The following is a 17635-nucleotide window of genomic DNA, read 5'->3' as shown; positions in this document are numbered from 1 at the left end:
CTCAGACAAAAGGCATTCCCCAGTCATCCTCCACACCCAGGTACATCCATCTGATTTGAAGATGGAGTAGCACGATTCATTATGGTAGATTGGCCAATGCATCTTCTTTGAGATAACTTGCCAGACATTTGCAGGATGAATGGAGGGAAACACCAGCTGAAGTGTATCAGACGTTAGTAGAAAGTACTCCATAGAGAGTATCCAATGTCAATAGGGCCAAAAGGAAGCCCAACTACGGATTAACATGTAAATAAATACTACTTTTGATTCTTTACAGGTGTCCAATTACTTTTGGTAGAATAGTTTGCATGTGTACATAGTGCTAGTTATAGGACCGCCCACTGGACCCAAACATAGAAAGAACAGAGTTCTAGATCAATAAGTGTCAAATGTACGGAATGTTTTTCCCATAAATCCGATCGGCTCCTCCAACTCTATAACATGCGGCCTGCAGATCAGACCGCGTTTTCACTGTGACAGGTTCCCTTTAAATAAAAATGACTATTTATATGTGGCTAAAATAGATAAATGTTCTGGCCTTCCCGCTCCTCACCTCTCTATGATATCTGCGATCGTGCAGGCAAACATCAGCAGCCCTTCTGGCATCTGTAAAGCAACTGAAAAAAAGAGAAAATCTGAGTGAAATAGGTGCCAAAATGCAACGGATCCTAAAATCAGATATACATTATCCTCGCCTACACTCCCATGATGGAGAGTCATAAAAACACGTACAATGGGGGGCTGGAAAGGGATCAATGGCACCAAACATCATAGAAATAATAGCAAACGAAGCTAAATAACAGGATTAGGCGTCCGGTAGGAAGCATGCAAATGTGACATTTGGAGATCTTGAGCACATGCAAGAGAGGAACACTTGAGAAAACGTATAGCACGCGTGGGAGATGTAATGCTGGAGAGGAAGACAAATACAAGGATGAGGGACAACTAAGGCAAGACAGGAAGAGATAAGCTTTAGAATTACAAATGGCTCAAACAATAAAAAAAGCTGACTGCACAGGAGACAGGCTGCCACGAAGAGCGAATAAACAGGTTATTGTATAGACAAATAGAGCATTGTATCGGAGACCCGCAGAGGAGAAACGGGAGAGGAAATGATCGGAGGGGAAGAGGAAATGGACACAGGACATTCAGGACCTAATGGGATTAGATGCACTCTGAGCATCGGAATACTGAACGACGGAGCTATCTATATACGCCGAGAGCAACGGGGAGATATTGGCCTGCCAGGGCCATGCAGCCATCTCTCCGGTACCTCGTTGTCCCAACAACTAAGTCATCACAAACAATTGCAAAGGTGTTACAGCAGAAGGGCTCACAACGTTATGATCCATGACAAACCTATAGAACGGACCTGCTTCGAGTAGAATACCGGCTCGAGTCTCAACCCTTCCAGTAGATTAGGTGTAGAACAAAAAAAAAGGGTGGCGAGCCCATGAGGTATGATTAGGGCCTAAACTTTAGTATTGAAGCTTTAATGTGGTCAGCAGTAGAGGGTCAGGGTGGGGTAGCGTATAAAGGCGTTGCCTACCAGATGCACGCTACACCAACATGGGCATGAACAACACACGAACAACTGATGGAGTCCTGTGCCTCGAAACACCGTTTTACTGGCTTCTTTAAAACAAAGGAGAAGTTGGATTTTATCTCTTGTCCTGTGGGAGGGCAGGGAAAGCAGGGGGCAAGAGATCTGATTTGCGGGTGGTCTGCAAATCAAGCCGCCCATAAGGATACATGGGGGTCCGCAAATGAAATAAAGCATTCGGGGGGAAAAAAAATAAAAAAATACAGCATGCCCCATTTTACTGCAGATCCAGCACAGATCCACGGCCCGTCGGCAGTTGAATTGCAGATGGGCTGCGAATTATACGGGAAAGCAGGAGTTTAAAAAAACAATAACACACCACTGCGCAATTGTGGCGGCACGCTGGACGGCGCTTCCACACAAATCCGCAGTGAAGAAATGAGAAGACCCACAGAACGGGTAAGAAGTCCCCAATGTCCTCAGCCACGGGCAGGATTCCGCTGCGGGCTCCTGCATGCAAAATCCGGTCCGCCCGTGGACATGAGGCCTTAAGCGTGCCTTTCAGGAGATGACCTGCGCTGTCACAGAATAGTAATGTGTCCTTCCAATAAATATCTATGTTCATTTTACAATTCCTTCCTAAGGCCGGCTTCACACGGGCGAGATTCTCATGCGAGATTTGTACATTATGAGATGCACGAATATGAACCCCATTCTTTCAAACGGGTTTACACACGAGCGTTTTTTTCCCCCGCATCACGGTGTGATATGGGAAATAAGATCGCGGCACATCCTCCCTTATGTCCTCCCATAGGTTTTAGCATAATTCCTCCAGAATGTTCTGAAAGTGATTGGACCAACAGATACAGTTACCGCCTGTCCACAGGATACATTTATGATCAGTGGGGGTCATACATGCACACTGCTGCTCCGTTCAATGACAGTGCCAGAGATTGCAGAGTATGAGCTACTGCAGTTTTTATGTCAATTTAAGCTGTAAATATGAACTGCACGAAAATACATGTTTTTCATTGTTTTTCACTTTTTCAGGCATTTTTTGTTATTAAGTTACAAATACATCTCTGAAGAGGCAGGTGTTACAGTAAATCACGTATTATTTCTTGGTGTAGTGTATCTACTATAAAAATTCAGCATCCAACAACCTTAAACCACAAGTTGCCTTAGTAACAATAAAAAAGGTAACAACTAGGGTATAAATAGAGTTCACAAAAATACTGTACAATGTATAACCACTTCGGGTACAGCCAAGAACAAACTAATGTTCTAGATCAGTGATATCCAACAGCTGCCCCAATGAACTACATATACATAAGGTGTCCTAAAAATACGTATACACATTAACAACTTATAATTAAGTGGGGGAGATAAGCCAAACATAGTACATAAATTTACAAAAAACTGGCTTAGTTGCCCAAAGATCACACCTTTGGAGAATAAGAGAGACCAGGTTGGTTACTATGGGCAACTAAACCAGTTTTTCTATTTATGTACTACTTTTGGCTTATCTCCCCCACTTCATTACAAGGTTTCTATCTGTGATGGAACCTCCGCCACCAGTAAGTGATGCTGCGGTTGATGTCTATAAGAATCTGGTAAATCATGATATTACTAGGTTACGTGATCGATCGAATAGACGGCGGATCCGACCTAATATGAGTAAAGCAGAGTGGCTGGCGATAAATTCATTGAGCAGTGATGATTCAATAACGATCCGCCCGGCGGACAAGGGAGGGGCCATTATTATCATGGACTCCCAGTATTACCACCAAGAATTGAGTACCCAACTGTCAGACACTCTGGTTTATGAAGTGTTAACGTCGGATCCAACCAGTACAGTTCGATCTCAATTGAAGTTGGTCTTAGATCAGGCGAGGAGTGATGGGTTAATCGATCAACAATTGCTTGAATTTATGTATCCTGAATATCCTATTTTGGCCAAAATTTATACAATACCGAAAGTCCACAAGGACATACAACGCCCTCCAGGTCGACCCATTGTATCAGGGAGGGGGTCTCTGTTCAATAATGTCTCCCGTTTTCTTGATGTTATATTGAGACAGCATGCCACAGAGGCTACATCATACATTAAGGACACATCTGACTTTTTGTGTAAACTTGAACGTATTACTGTCAGAGAGGAGGCCATTTTGGCCTCTTTTGATGTATCATCGTTATACACAATTATTCAGCATGAGGTCGGCATAGCGGCAGTGGAATTTTTTCTGTCTCGGTCAACTTTACCTGAGGAATGTGTTAATTTGGTGCGTACACTGTTATTGATGGTGTTGTCTAACAACTTTTTTCTGTACTGTGGCAAGCTGTACCGGCAGTTACAAGGGACTGCAATGGGGTCTAACATGGCCCCTTCGTATGCAAACATATACATGCGGTACATTGAGGAAACGCGTCTTTGTACCTCCCCAGCCTGGGCCTTTGCCCAGGTCTGGTGGAGGTACATTGACGACGTGTTCCTCATTTGGAATGGCTCAATGGAACAACTAAAAGCGTTCCATGAAGAAATAAATAATCTTCTTCCTGAATTGAAGTTCACCCTTTCTGCATCGGATAAATCTATCCAGTTCTTGGATGTTCTGATTATAAAACAAGGATCCGGTCTAGTAACGGATTTATACACTAAGCCCACTGACCGTAATAATTTATTACAATACTCGAGCTGCCACCCGCCGGCCATGATGAGATCTCTACCCTGGAGTCAGATGCTCAGGGTCCGGCGGGTGGTTAGTGACGAATTTTTCGATGACAGATTGGAGGCTATGTGTAGAAAATTCGCTGCTAGGGGATATCCACAGGATCTGTTAAGTAAACAGACGCACAGGGTGAAGCAGATAGCTCGGACGTCGATTCTTAGTCTTTCAAAAAGTAACAAGGCCACCATGAAACGCATCCCGTTTGTGTCCACCTATGGAGCCCACAGTGGGGAAATCTGTTCTATATTGAACAAACACTGGCATGTTTTGGCGAGGAGCCACCCGGACATCGTGGAGTTCACTGATCCACCCATGATGGCGTATAGGCGGGCACGGAACTTGAAAGACCGTCTTGTTTGCACGTCTTCCCCTGGTCCCAGTGGCTCAATACAGAGAACATTGGCACCTATAAAAAACGGTAACTTTCCTTGCCTTGGTTGTGCGTCATGCCACAACATGGTTAAGGGGGATAGTTTTGCACATCCAAGGACAGGTAAAAGATTTCGGATTCGTGGATGGTACAGTTGCTGGTCTGCGTTTGTGGTGTATCTAATCAGTTGTCCATGCGGCCTTCAATACGTGGGACAAACAACCACGGAGGTTCGGAAATGCATGTCAAACCACAAAAGCAATATCAGGACCAGAAAACTCGACCTCCCCATTCCCCGACATTTTGAAGATCACAACCATTCGATTAGTCAGTTTCGATTTATGGTTATCGATTCGGTTGAGAGAGACGAGAGGGGGGGAGACAGGGAACGGAGGTTGAAGCTATTGGAGGCCAAATGGATTTTCAGGTTAGATTCCCTAACCCCCAGGGGCCTTAATGTGGAGTATAACCCTTTATTATTTGTAGATTGACTTGTTTTTGATGAACTGGTTTAGCATTGATTCTTTGTGTATTGTTTTTACCCTTCCTTTTTTAACACTTGTTTGTTTTTTTGTAGGTTCCTTTGGGTGATGCAGTTTCCCATGTCCGGTGCTACATTGTATAAAATAACAGAATAAATGAATAAAAACATACTAGCATGACATATTATGCGTTGTTGATCTTTTGAGGTCTCATGGTGTTCAATTGATTGCCATAGGTATATAGTGCCAATAGTATATCAAGATGGGTCCAGGTATTGACTAGCGCTAGTTATATGATTCCACATGTACTTGCTGTAAGGTGTATATATGACATATAATTGACACTGTCTCTTAGGGTTAAGCCCTGTTTGTGCACCTACACATGTGGTCATGCGACTACAGGTGGAAGGTCACACCATCAATGGCTATGGCTTGATGATATCCCTCCCGGTTTTTACGGCGGGATCATTGATCCTGAGCCAGATTTGGGTAAAGATAGTGTATAAACATAAGTGATAACTAGTAATGAGTAGTATAGAACATGTCAGGCACTTTCCAGCGACTGATGCATGTGGGGGAGGTCCGATGGAGGCTCCGATCACGTGTTCTGCCAGTTGCGAGTGACGTACAGACTGAAGGAGTCCCTTGATACTGCTGGGTTCAGCGGCCGGATTGCGTGGGAGGAGCCGGGCGTGAGCTCCGATCATGTGCTCTGTCAGCTGACTCTGACGTATGCATGGGAAACACACAGATTGAACTCTGTGATGTTAAAGACAGGAGTCCCGGACAGAAGTGACGTCATCAATGTGCGACCTCTCCAGTACCCGTCAGAAACACATGTGAGGGTAAATAAAACACTATGGTTGTATTGATTTTGATTATGCTGCACCGGTGATGTGAAACTGATTCACCCAATGGAGGTGGACATGATGTAATGTGATGTTGTTTCTATGTATGTGATTGGTGGAGGCGGAGTTATGGTAACTATTTAATGTTGGCATGTGTGTATGTAACCCAGCACTTGACAAAGACTCTTCTGAGTTGAAACGTTGTGGGCAATAAAGTTTCTCTGGAATTAACCCGAGTGCTGCTCTTATCTACTCTTCTTTGCTATTTGGAACCTCCGGGTCGTAGGTTCCATCACAGATCTGGCTGAAAATACAGCAAGCACTTGTTCTTCTGTCCAAAGGCTGGAAAGCAGGTGGGGCCCATTATAGTCAATTGACAGAACCGTTCAGCTGTGGGGATTCCCCTTCTCTGCTCTGTTTGGGGAAGCAAAATCACCCTAAGCCAGTTTTCCTATTTATGCACCATTTTTGATTTATGTTGCCTTCTTTGTTCACTCCTTTTTAGGCTTAACCAATTAAAAATAATGGCTGAAGCCAGATTAGGCTTAGAACAAAGGAAAAGTAGAAGTTTGAAAACAAGGTTGAAGTGCAAACATAGCTTCGGACATAGTTTCAATCAGTTTTGGTGGTAACCCGTTTCAACAAGTGGAACAGGTTGTCATAGGAGGTGGTGAGTTCTCCTTCAATGCAAATGTTCAAACAAAGGCTGGACAAATATCTATCTGGGATGATTTAGTGATCCTGCACTGAGCATGGGGTTGGACCGATGACCCTGAAGGTCCCTTTCAACTCTACCATTCTATGATTCTATCACTCGAATTAGAGATAAGTTTGAAGCAGATGGAATAGTTCCCATTGTCCAAAAGAAAGGTTCCGGAAGACCACAGACAGCAACGAGCCTCACAAAGCAAGAAAGGTTTATAGAAAAGTATCTCCCAAGTCTAAGGAAATGTGTGTGGCAAGCAGACAAGAATTTCAAAATAGAGCGTCCATCACATTTTAGAGTGCTGTCATTGGAAAACTTACATTCCAGGAATAGTCCACGCTCTCAATGACGATGATCCAGACCAGAGAGTGCAGCTTTGCGAGTGATGGTGCAGTCTTGAGGATGAGGAGTTTTATTCTCAACAAGACGGAGCACCCCTACACTACCATCATGACATGAGGGCCTACCTTGATGTCAATCTGCCAAACACATGGATTAGAGGAGGTTCAGTAGAATACCCCCATGTTCACCAGACCTCACACCAATAGACTTTTTTTTAATGGAGATACTTAAAATATAAAGTTTATGGCAAAAAAGCAACAGTCAATGAATTAACCCTTTGCAATCCAATTTTGGATTCAGGGTTTCCTAGGGGGATTTCTCTTTCTGCTATTTTACAATGCTGCCATCTTTGGGCTAGAGCCAGTACTGCAGTATGTGACATGCCAGAGAGGCCCCTGACAACAGAGCGGCCAGTAGTATACAGTAAGAATACCCTGCCGGATGTCTGCTGACATCGGAGCTGTACAGGCTTCAATCAGAATGTTGGAAGACGTCAGCCAGTGGATTGGAAATGGTTAAGGGCAGTGATTGACCAAGACTGCACACATATACCAAAGGAAATGAGTCTCAAGGTTTGCAATCCCATTGCTTCCCGTTACCTGCAGCGCCGGGACCAGAACGGTCAGCAGTTTAAATACAAGCATCAACAAAAACAATTAAGACAAAAATCATTATTTATTCATGTATGAATCAATGACCTGCATGTTAATAAATGACTTTATAATCAGGGTGTCTATACATTTTTTGGTCGACTATTATGTTGGAAGGGTAGTTACATTCCGCTGTGTGAGGGGGAATAGCTCACCTAACAAGTTTATCTCAACGTCTTTCACTTCTTTTAATTTACTGATTTTAAGTGGCGTTTGTGTGTGTTTTAGTAGTTTTTTCCTGGAGGACATAGAAAAAGTACCTACTATAAATAACTAGACCTTTTTACACGGGTGGCACCGGGTACACGCACCTCTTTTGGCCACAGCTTGTTGAATTCTCCATATAGTCTTGGGAATTTCAAAGTTGTAGTTTTGAGGCAGCACGGAGATGGCTTCCAAGAGTAAGGCATTCTGAGAGATTTCATCTGGGATTTGGTTGGCAACCCGACGAACCGGCGTGCGTCCTGAAGAGAAATCACATACAGCTATATTTATGGAACATTTAGAGTAGATTTTCTTTTCCAAAACAATTAAGAATGTCACGAGAAACAACTGGCCCCATTAATCCTTGTTCCTACCAGAATAGATGGTCCACGGGGGCCATGTTCTAGAAAACGGAGATGCTTGCTGCAAACAAATAGATTTACCTTCCCGTCAGCAACAACAGCTTACTAAGGCCTCATGCACACGGCACGCACAGAATCCAAATGGGGAATCCCGCATGGAATCCGCCCATCCCCGCTGCCGGCGACCCTGCTTACCTGTCATTTCTTCTGTACTGTGGATGTACCGCCTCCACACATGCGCAGAACAGATTTCCCCATGCTTTAGCTAGGTGATGACGCGGTTCCCGCGACGCTTCTGCATATCCCGCTCTAAAATAGAGCATGCTGCGATTTTATTTTCAGCACGTTGCATCAAACAAAATCTACTTGTGTGCATGGAGAGAGGACTCTCCACACACATCTATGGGCAAACTAAGCAGTGGATCGCCCGTGCCGATAGCAAGCGCAGGATCCGCAATTCAATTTTTCCCCGTGTGCATGAGGCCTAAGGCTGACCAGAGCCATTATAGTTAATTAAAAAAAATATTTCTTTATAGCGCCATAGGTTTCAGGGCACTGCACATATGAGAACGGTGGTGTATATATATCTATTCTATATATATCTATATCTATATATATATATGACAAGAGCAATAAACCTCTATTAAATGGCTAAAACTGATACAAAGGAGACAATAAATGGGGGTAACATTAGGCTGAAAAAAGATATATGTCCATGTAGTTCAACCAATTACCACCACCCCCGCCCCCTTCCCCACCCAATGTTCATCCTGATTAAGGCAAAAAAAATAATAATAATGAAATTGAAGCCAATTTTCCTTATTTAAGGGTAAAAAAAATCCCTTCCCGACTCCAAGTCTGGCAGTCAGAATAATTCCCGGATCACTGACCCTTCTGAAGTAATCAGTGATTATAACATGTGATATTGTAATGCTCCAGAAAGGCGTCCAGGCCCCTCTTAACCCTTTTAGTGAGTTCCCCATCACCACGTCCGCAGGCAGAGAGTTCCATAGTCTCACTGCTCTTACAGTAAAGAACCCCCTTCTATGTCGGTGTAGAAACCTTCTGTCCTCTAAATGTAGAGGACGCCCCCTTGTTACAGTCACAATCCTGGGTATAAATAGAGATGATGGAGAGATCTCTGTATTGTCCCCTGATATATCCATATATAGTTATTAGGTCGCCCTTCATGCGTCTTTTTTCTAAACTAAATAACCCCAATTTTGATAAGCTCTCTGGGTATTGTAGTCCGCCCATTCCATTTATTACTTTAGTTGCCCGCCTTTGTACCTGCTCAAGTTCTGATATGTCCTTCTTGAGTATCGATGCCCAAAACGGTCTACAGTATTCCATGTGTGGTCTGACCAGTGACTTGTAGAGAGGATGAACAATGTGTTCGTCATGTGAAGGGTATAAGCGGCTCATGATGTGGATGCAGCAGGGTTTCTGTAGGTTGTAGACTTTTCTGAAGAGGTGGGTTTTCAGGTTCTTTTTGAAGCTTTCCAAGGTGGCCGAGAGTCAGTAACAGTCAATAATCAATAACACTCCTGTAAGGCAGCATGTTGAGCACCGGCTATAAATAGTGAATATTAACAAGCCTCTTGCTCAGCTTTTATAGTTGTGGTATAATAGACATAACTCTAGTGGATGCAATAAAGATGCTCCAAAAGGCTTCCTTCGAGCCACCAGGGTTCAGAGGGGACAGAATTCAATTGGCACCAGGTTTCAATAAATGTGCGCACGTCTTCTATTGGCAACAAGTGACCTCATGAAGAGGCTAGTACAGTCTTAAAACGGGTTACTAGTGCCCGTTTGTGCCAACTTATCTTGATTTCTGTGGAAGATCTATTAACCCCTTAACGACCAGCCCATAGTGTTTTTACGTTCTCCTGAAGTGGGCTTTATTCTCTGAGGACGCAAAAACATGTGTCCTGCAGAGAATAATGCCCCTCGGGCTGTGGACGTGACAGCTCCATGCTGTCGGTGTCCGCAGGTAGCCGACAGCATGGAGCTGTCATCCCGGGCTGTTCGGACCCCCCCCCCCCCCCGGCATTGCAATCGGCACTATCCAATGGATAGCGCCGATCGCAAAAAAGTAAACAAAACTGCAAAAAAAGTTACATATTCAGCTGCCCTGATGGATCGGATCCATGGGGGCAGCTGAAATTACTCACCGAGGTCCGCCGCACGACTCCCCGCAGTCCCGATGTTCTGGGCGCCGTAGCAGTCCTTCTGCACATGCGCGCTAGGCGGCATTACGTCAGCCACGTGCGCAGAAGGCCCGGAGGCGCGGGAGACTTAAAATCTCCTGGCTCCCGGCTCCTGTAGGTAGCCGGGAGGCAGGAGATGTCAGCGGGGACCGGTCCCCGGTACCGCGATCGTCGTTATCCAATGGATAACGACGATCGCGGAAAAGTGAAAAAAAAAGTGTAAAAAAAGAAAAGTTTCACCTCCTCTCATGGATCGGACCGCGGATATACTCCTAGCCCATATGCAAATACATTGTGTACGGGCTGCGGGTACTCGGGTCATCTCTAAGCGACGGCGCGGGAAAAGCAAACAAACAAAAAAAAAAAAGTAGGCTGTGTGAGTAGGCTGTTATGCGCAGTACATTACGCGGCCGTACGCAGGGTCACAGCTGCGCTCACAGATGAGATTCGCTGCGGGCCTCCGCAAGCGGATTCTGCATACAGCCGTGTGAGCCCGGCGTTATTCACACCGCTACCTGTAATACGTAATTTACAAGAAGCCCCGGGAACGCTCGCCTTCATGCAGTTCCAGGAGCAGATTGTTGAGCGCCTTCTCTGAGAGACCGCCGCACCGCAGCAAGATTACGAAGCCTCACAGAGCGCCACTTTTTACACCCCATCCCCGCCGCTGAGGTTACGAAATACCCCCCAAAATACATGAGAGGAGGGGGGATACCCGGTTTTCTTGCCCCATGTGCCCATCCCAAGCAGCCTCCGTAATTACCCCTGTCTTCGGACATAAAACGCAGTTTATATTATTACCTTTATCTAATATTTAGGGAATGCCAAAAAATGGGGATGGCGGGGGGGATATATTATTTTTAGGCAGTCAATTTTTTTCCGTATAAGTGGGCAATGGGTCCTGGAATTTATTCAGTTCTGTCCTGAAATTCAGCGGGCATTCCCTCCATTATGGGCCTAGCCATGTGTCCTGTAAGTAGATTAGGGCCACAAGGGGTATGTTTCTGAACACGGGACAAACGGGGGAATCCATTTTGGGGTGAACGTCTTCATTCCTATGTACAATATACAAAAAAAACAGTTTTTAAATTGACAAAATAATGAAAATCGTAATTTTTTCCTTTTGCTTTGCTTAGATTCATTCAAATACTGTGGGGTCAAAATTCGCAGTACACCCCTAGATGAATTTGTTAAGGGGTCTAGTTTTCAAAATGGGGTCATTTGTGGGGGTTCTCTATCGTTTTGGCCGCTCAATGGCTCTACAAGTGGGCAATGGGGACTGGAATTTATTCTGTTCTGCCCTGAAATCCAATGGGTGCTCCTTCCATTATAGGCCTAGCCATGTTTTCTTTAAGTAGATTAGGGCCACAAGGGGTATGTTTCTGAACACGGGACAAACAGGGGTATCCATTTTGGGGTGAACGTCTTCATTCCTATGTACGTGGTACAAAAAAAACTTTTTAAATTGACACAATTACCAAAAAAATGAAAATCATAATTTTTTCCTTCTGCTTGGCTTAGATTCATTCAAAAACTGTGAAGTCAAAAAAGTCATCGTACCCCTAGATAAATTCATTAAGGGGTCTACTTTTCAAAATGGGGTCACTTGTGGGGGTTCTCCATCGTTTTGGTCACTCAATGGCTCTACAAGTGGGCAACAGGGACTAAATCTCCTTCAAGCAAAATTTCTGTTCCGAAAGCCACCGGTTGCTCTTTTCATTTTGGGCCCCATTGTGCATCCAAACGTAAGATTAGGGCCACAATGGGTATGTTTCTGAGCACGGGACAAACAGGGGTATCCATTCTGGGGTGCAAATCCTAATTTTCCTGTGTACTATAGAAAAAAGTCCTGTCTTTAAAATGACATATTTGTAAAAATATGAAATTTTAGTTTTTCTCTTCTAAATTGCATTGACTCCTAAAAAAACCTGTGGGGTTAAAATACTCATGACACCCCTCAGTGAATACGTTAAGGGGTGTAGTTTTTAAAATGGGGTCATTTGTGGGGGTATCATTTTGACTCCTATGAGCCTTTCCAATCTTGGCTTGGTGTAGGAAAACAAAGTGTTCCTCAAAATGCTGAAAAGTAATGTTACATTTGTACGTCTCCTAAATGGTTAAAAAAAAAAAAAAACGAAAGTTTTTCCAATGTGCGCCAAAAATAAAGTAAACGGATGGAAATATATATCTTACCAAAAATTTCTAGATTATGTTTGCACATATTTGAGATATTGCAGTTGGAAATGTGAAAAAAATGACGATTTTTTCACAATTTTCCCAATTTTGGCGCTTTTAATAAATAAACACATTCTATCGGTCTTTTTTTTCCGCCTAAATGAAGTACAACATGTGGCGAAAAAACAGTGTCAGAATCGCTTGGATATGCAAAACCTTTCTGGTGTTTTTCCATGCTAAAGTGACACGTGTCAGATTTGCAAAATTTGGCCTTGTCATTAAGGCGCAAACAGGCTTGGTCACTAAGTAGTTAAAGACCTCCCAAGCTTCCAGCAGGACCATTTGTGGCCGCTGTCCCGAGACAAGAAGGTGAGACCTTGGCAGAAGGGATCAGTCTGAAAACATTTTAGTAAAACAGATAACATAAGCAGGATGCCGAGTGGCAAGCTACTTACAAGCTACATTGTGTTCTCTTCTCTCATGTAGCTTGCAGCTTTTAACCCTTGTGTGGTATCCAGACTGTAATGAACAAGGCTGGGGTAAAACAGATCCCATGGTACCGCAAGAGGGTTAAAGAACAGATGTAGCACAAGATCATAAAAAGAGCAAAACATATAAGTTAGAGCACTAGAGCATTCTTCCCCCTTCTTGTAGACAGCAATACCACTTGAAGTGATTGTCTGCTGTTCTAGCTCATCTGTGCTAAGGAACAATGAGTTGTGGCTTCGGACATGTTAGTTGGAGTATCGGCACTCTATTCAGCAATTTGCTTGACTGTGCACCATCTGTATGCAAGGGGGTATAGTTGTTGCCGACTGTTTTATAGTTCATCTGATGTTCTGCTGTATCAGTGATTTGTAAAAGGACTAGGACTTTAAAGAGGGGAATGCATGAGAAGCAGGAAGAAGAGACAGGGAGTGGTGTGTGCAGCTATGCCGCAGTGTGGGGAGCTGGGGATACTCCCGAGTCTGTACAGCTATGCTTTGGAATAAGGGATACTCCCTGGTGTGAGAGAAACTGTGGTATGCAGGATTAGCCCTACTACGGGAATGAGCTTCTCAGTGAAACAGATGTTTCTTTTGGATAAAGGCTGAGCCAAATACAAGCATTGGAGATACTTCCGTTTCCTCATTTCCCTCCTCCCCGACAAAGTTGATGTGAAACAGCGGTAGGAAACTACATTACCGGGGAGCAGTAAGGACTTGAAAATCACATTACACAGGGAGAAGAGGACTTCGTCAGAAGCACTGGTTATGGGGGGAGGATTTTGAGAAACCGGATATAATGGGACTGGACTTTAATGCAGACCCTGTGTTATAGCTGACCAGTTTACAGTCGTGAGTCACCATGGAACAGAACTTAAATTGCTTATCCATTTCTTTGTTAAGCCCCACTTACACACAACGATTATCGCTCAAAAGTTGTTCAAACGATGTCTTTTGAGAGATAATAGTTGCATGTAGATGCTACCATAGTTTGTTTTCTGGCCACACGATGATTTTTAGTTCAGCATAAAAACCATTGTTCAGCCAGCCAGCTGATAGCAGGGACTGCATGCTTTGATTCACCACGGGAGTGCTGATAACATTGTTTTCAGCTGCTGTCCCGCGGGAGAACAATGGAGCTGTAGGAAAATAACAAACCACCCGCTGTAATCTACTTACAGCAAAGAGAGGCTCATATGCAAAATGATCGCTCAAACTGTCATTCAAGCTATCTTTTAAACGAATTTTGAGCGTTCATCTTTGCATGCAAATGGGGCTTTACTTAAAGTATACATGTTAGCTTCCAAAACCCTATGTGAGCTATTGCCGATGCCTCCGTGCTGCAGACACTGTCCCAGATGACCAAGGAAACCGTGAGCCGCATACTAGGGCTCTTTCACAATGTACATCAGGATTCTTGATATCTACCTGTGACCCCATTTTTGTCCGAGTTGTTTTTTGTCCATAAGATCCCCTGGGTGGTTTTCCACAATCCCAACATCATCTTGCGGCACAAGAAAACCCTCACAAGGTTGATAGCTTTTGATGTGCCGGCCTCGGCTGGTCTAGCACCAATGACTATGCCTCATTAAAAGCTGCCTAGATCCACAGAAAATTTCTCACTTGATTTTATGCAACACTTTAAGGTTATGCATCTACAGGGTTTCCCCGAAAATAAGCCCTAGCCTGATTTTTCTGGATTTTCAGGGAGGCTTGAAATATAAGCTCTACCCTGAAAATAAGCCCTAGTTACATTACATAAAAAAAAATAGGCGTACATTACCCAGCAGGCTCAGTCCAAGTTCCTCCCGCTGCTCTTCACAGCCCTAACGTGGTTCCCACAGTCCTCAGTTACCCATAAAAGGTCACTTTCTGGTTACGGGATTTATAAATCCCGCCTCCAGGATATGATGGCTGTCATTGGTTCTTTGAGCGATGCACTGATAGGCTGAGCCGCAGTGCTCAAAGAAACAATCAATGCATTGCTCAAAGAACCAATCACACAGCCATCACATCCTGGAGACGGGATTTATAAATCCCGTAACCAGAAAGTGATCTTCTGTGGGCAGCTGAGGACTGCAGAAACCACACCGGGGCTCTGGAGCGCAGCAGGAGGGACCTGGACGAGACTGCTAGGAAAGTAAAATAAGACATCCCCAAAAAATAAGACCTAGTGACTTTTGGTGGGCAAAAATTAATATAAGACAGGGTCTAATTTTTCGAGGGAACAATAATTTTCATACAGTTAACCTCCAATCATGAAAGGGCTGATGTCTAACAAAACAGCCATTCAGCTTACAGTATCCCATTTTCCGTTCCATTCCCATGTCAACAAAACTACTATTCTAGAAAAGACGACAATATAGCACGTTAGGCCAGAAGATAATCATTGGAAATATTAGTAGTTCCTCATTGACCCTGTTATCTTAGACCGTATCTAAAATTATACCAAAAGAGAAGAAGTCTATAATAAATTATATATACACCCTTTTTCATTGCCAAATGGAAACCCATGGTCATGGCTGCATGCCTTCCGACGTTTTTAATGGTTGCAGAGCCAATTATCTCCATGTTGGACGGCTCCAACGGGATCAGCTGCGCAATTTAAATAATCCAAGTTCAATATCTGAAAAACAACTGCGCCATTTCAGTATCACAGCCCTGATTGGAAATGGCCACACGTCCTACCCCCCCCTCCCCCATTTCCATACAACCACCGCATTTATTAATTCCCAACCAACTTGTAACGCAATAACATCCGCGTGAAATGCAATTAAAATGTCAGCCGCCTAAAAGGGAAAAAAACCCTCCTAAACAACAATCCATTCAGTAATAAAGAGCAAAAATATATAAATAACATCGTTCACATGGGAGAACAATTAGATGAAAAAAGGAGGGAAACGGCGCGGCTGGTACGCATTCTCTTTCCGCGGTGCAGCCGGCCTCCTCCCCTCTACAACAAATGCTTAATAATTATGTTCCTCTCGTCTCACAAACTGTCAATAACCTGAAATGAGAGCGGCCCAATGCCTGATAATATCACAGACAATATGCGGAGACCCCCAGAGCACAATTGCAACAAACTAATATTGGAGCTGCAAAACAACATTACCTCCAAAAGGAAATCTGCATAATTAATTTCACTATTGTACAAAATGAATTTAAACAAATGAATTTAGTTGGGAGGGGAAGGGGGACAGACAGCTGTCAGACGGGACTCGCTAAGCTCCAATTAAAAGCTCAAAATCCTAATTAATTAACCCTTTCTCCTCCGTAGGGAAAAGGTTGGAGAGCTTTCATTTCGATTGGGTGGGGTGCGGGAAGTGGGGGGGGGGGGGGGGAGACACAAGAGAGAGCGACTTAGTTATTACCTGCATGTTTTCAGCACTTGTAGACTCAGCGAAGAGTTTCCATCCGCCTTACTAAACACCCATTTATGTACTTACCTTCCAAGAATATGGTTAATCCTCTTAGCGCCATTAATATATTACAATTTCCCTCACACAAAATCCAGCTGTAATGAGTTGCACGGAACGAGGAGAGGCTACGGGAGGACGCGGTGCTTTGTGTTACTCGCAGAACTCCTTACAAAGCCTACTGTATCCTTCTTTCGGTTCAGATCGGTAGATCAATAACCGACTTAGGATTGCATAGAATTACTGATGGAATTAGCAATTCTACTGAGCACACTGGAAAGTCAGACAGTAGTAGTGCATGGTACTGGGTGAGGGCCGCGGACCCCCATGTGGTGGTCAGGAGGGGTACTAAGGTCAGTTGGGAAGTATTCTACGCTTCAAAACTAGTTCTCCTTTCCACCAGTGCTTGTCTTGTACCTGTAGAGCGTTTCTACATGGTCCTCTGTACACAGATGCCGCTTTACAGTATTCCTTAAAAGGGCTATCTCACCAGAAATGTTTTTTTTTACTATTGCTTGCAGAACAAAAATGGCACACCCCTAAAGCCCCTCTAGTAAATAATGTGTGACCGCTGCTCCACTTACAGTCTATGGCGATGGCCGAGTGATGCACTTGGAGTGCTGGTTGCAGGGGTAGCTTTTCCTTGTGGAGATCACCTAGTATACACATCAAAAAACAAAGTCCGAAGAACGAATCCGGCCCACCACCTCATTTTATGTGGCTTGCGAGCCATGCAACAATCTAACAGGCATTCCACTCACCCAACCTGCAGCTGTGGTCCAGCGGCAGTGCAGAGTCTGTGAGGGCTGACCTCTTCCCATCCGTGTCTTGTGTGTGCCGTTCTGTATGAGCGCAGACGCCAAGGGGAGAAGTCAGCAGTGACAGACTCAGCAGCGGCTGCTGCAGCCGGACTGGAGCTGCAGGTTGGGTGAGTAGAATGCCTGTAGGGATGCTGCCTGGCCAGCAGCCAATATGGGGCACTACTACTACGGGGACTACCACTACTGGGGCCACTATGGGGGGGGGACACCACTACCACTACTGGGGCCACTATGGGGGGGGACACAGTATTATTGTATCTTGACACCACCGGAATCTAGGGCTGTGACAGCC

General features: G+C 44.3%; 1 protein-coding gene and 1 long non-coding RNA gene across 2 annotated transcripts in view; one reads left to right on the top strand and one right to left on the bottom strand.

Annotated features, from left to right (window-relative positions):
• Positions 1 to 17635, bottom strand: part of DPH1 (diphthamide biosynthesis 1) — a 233998-nt gene that overhangs the window by 199915 nt on the left and 16448 nt on the right. The window contains exons 2-3 of the mRNA XM_066599694.1: positions 7982 to 8134; positions 554 to 617 (exon numbers count right to left, since the gene is read on the bottom strand). Of these exons, the coding sequence (XP_066455791.1) occupies positions 554 to 617; positions 7982 to 8134 (217 nt within the window). The remainder of the gene's footprint in view (positions 1 to 553; positions 618 to 7981; positions 8135 to 17635) is intronic.
• Positions 4912 to 5306, top strand: LOC136624658 (uncharacterized). Its single transcript, XR_010792373.1, has 2 exons — positions 4912 to 5069; positions 5220 to 5306. It is a non-coding gene; the product is annotated as an uncharacterized lncRNA (long non-coding RNA).

Source organism: Eleutherodactylus coqui, chromosome 4, assembly GCF_035609145.1.
Source record: "Eleutherodactylus coqui strain aEleCoq1 chromosome 4, aEleCoq1.hap1, whole genome shotgun sequence".
NCBI lineage: Eukaryota > Metazoa > Chordata > Amphibia > Anura > Eleutherodactylidae > Eleutherodactylus > Eleutherodactylus coqui.
The sequence above is the reverse complement of the archived record's forward strand: the minus strand, read 5'-3'. Positions and strand labels throughout refer to the sequence as shown.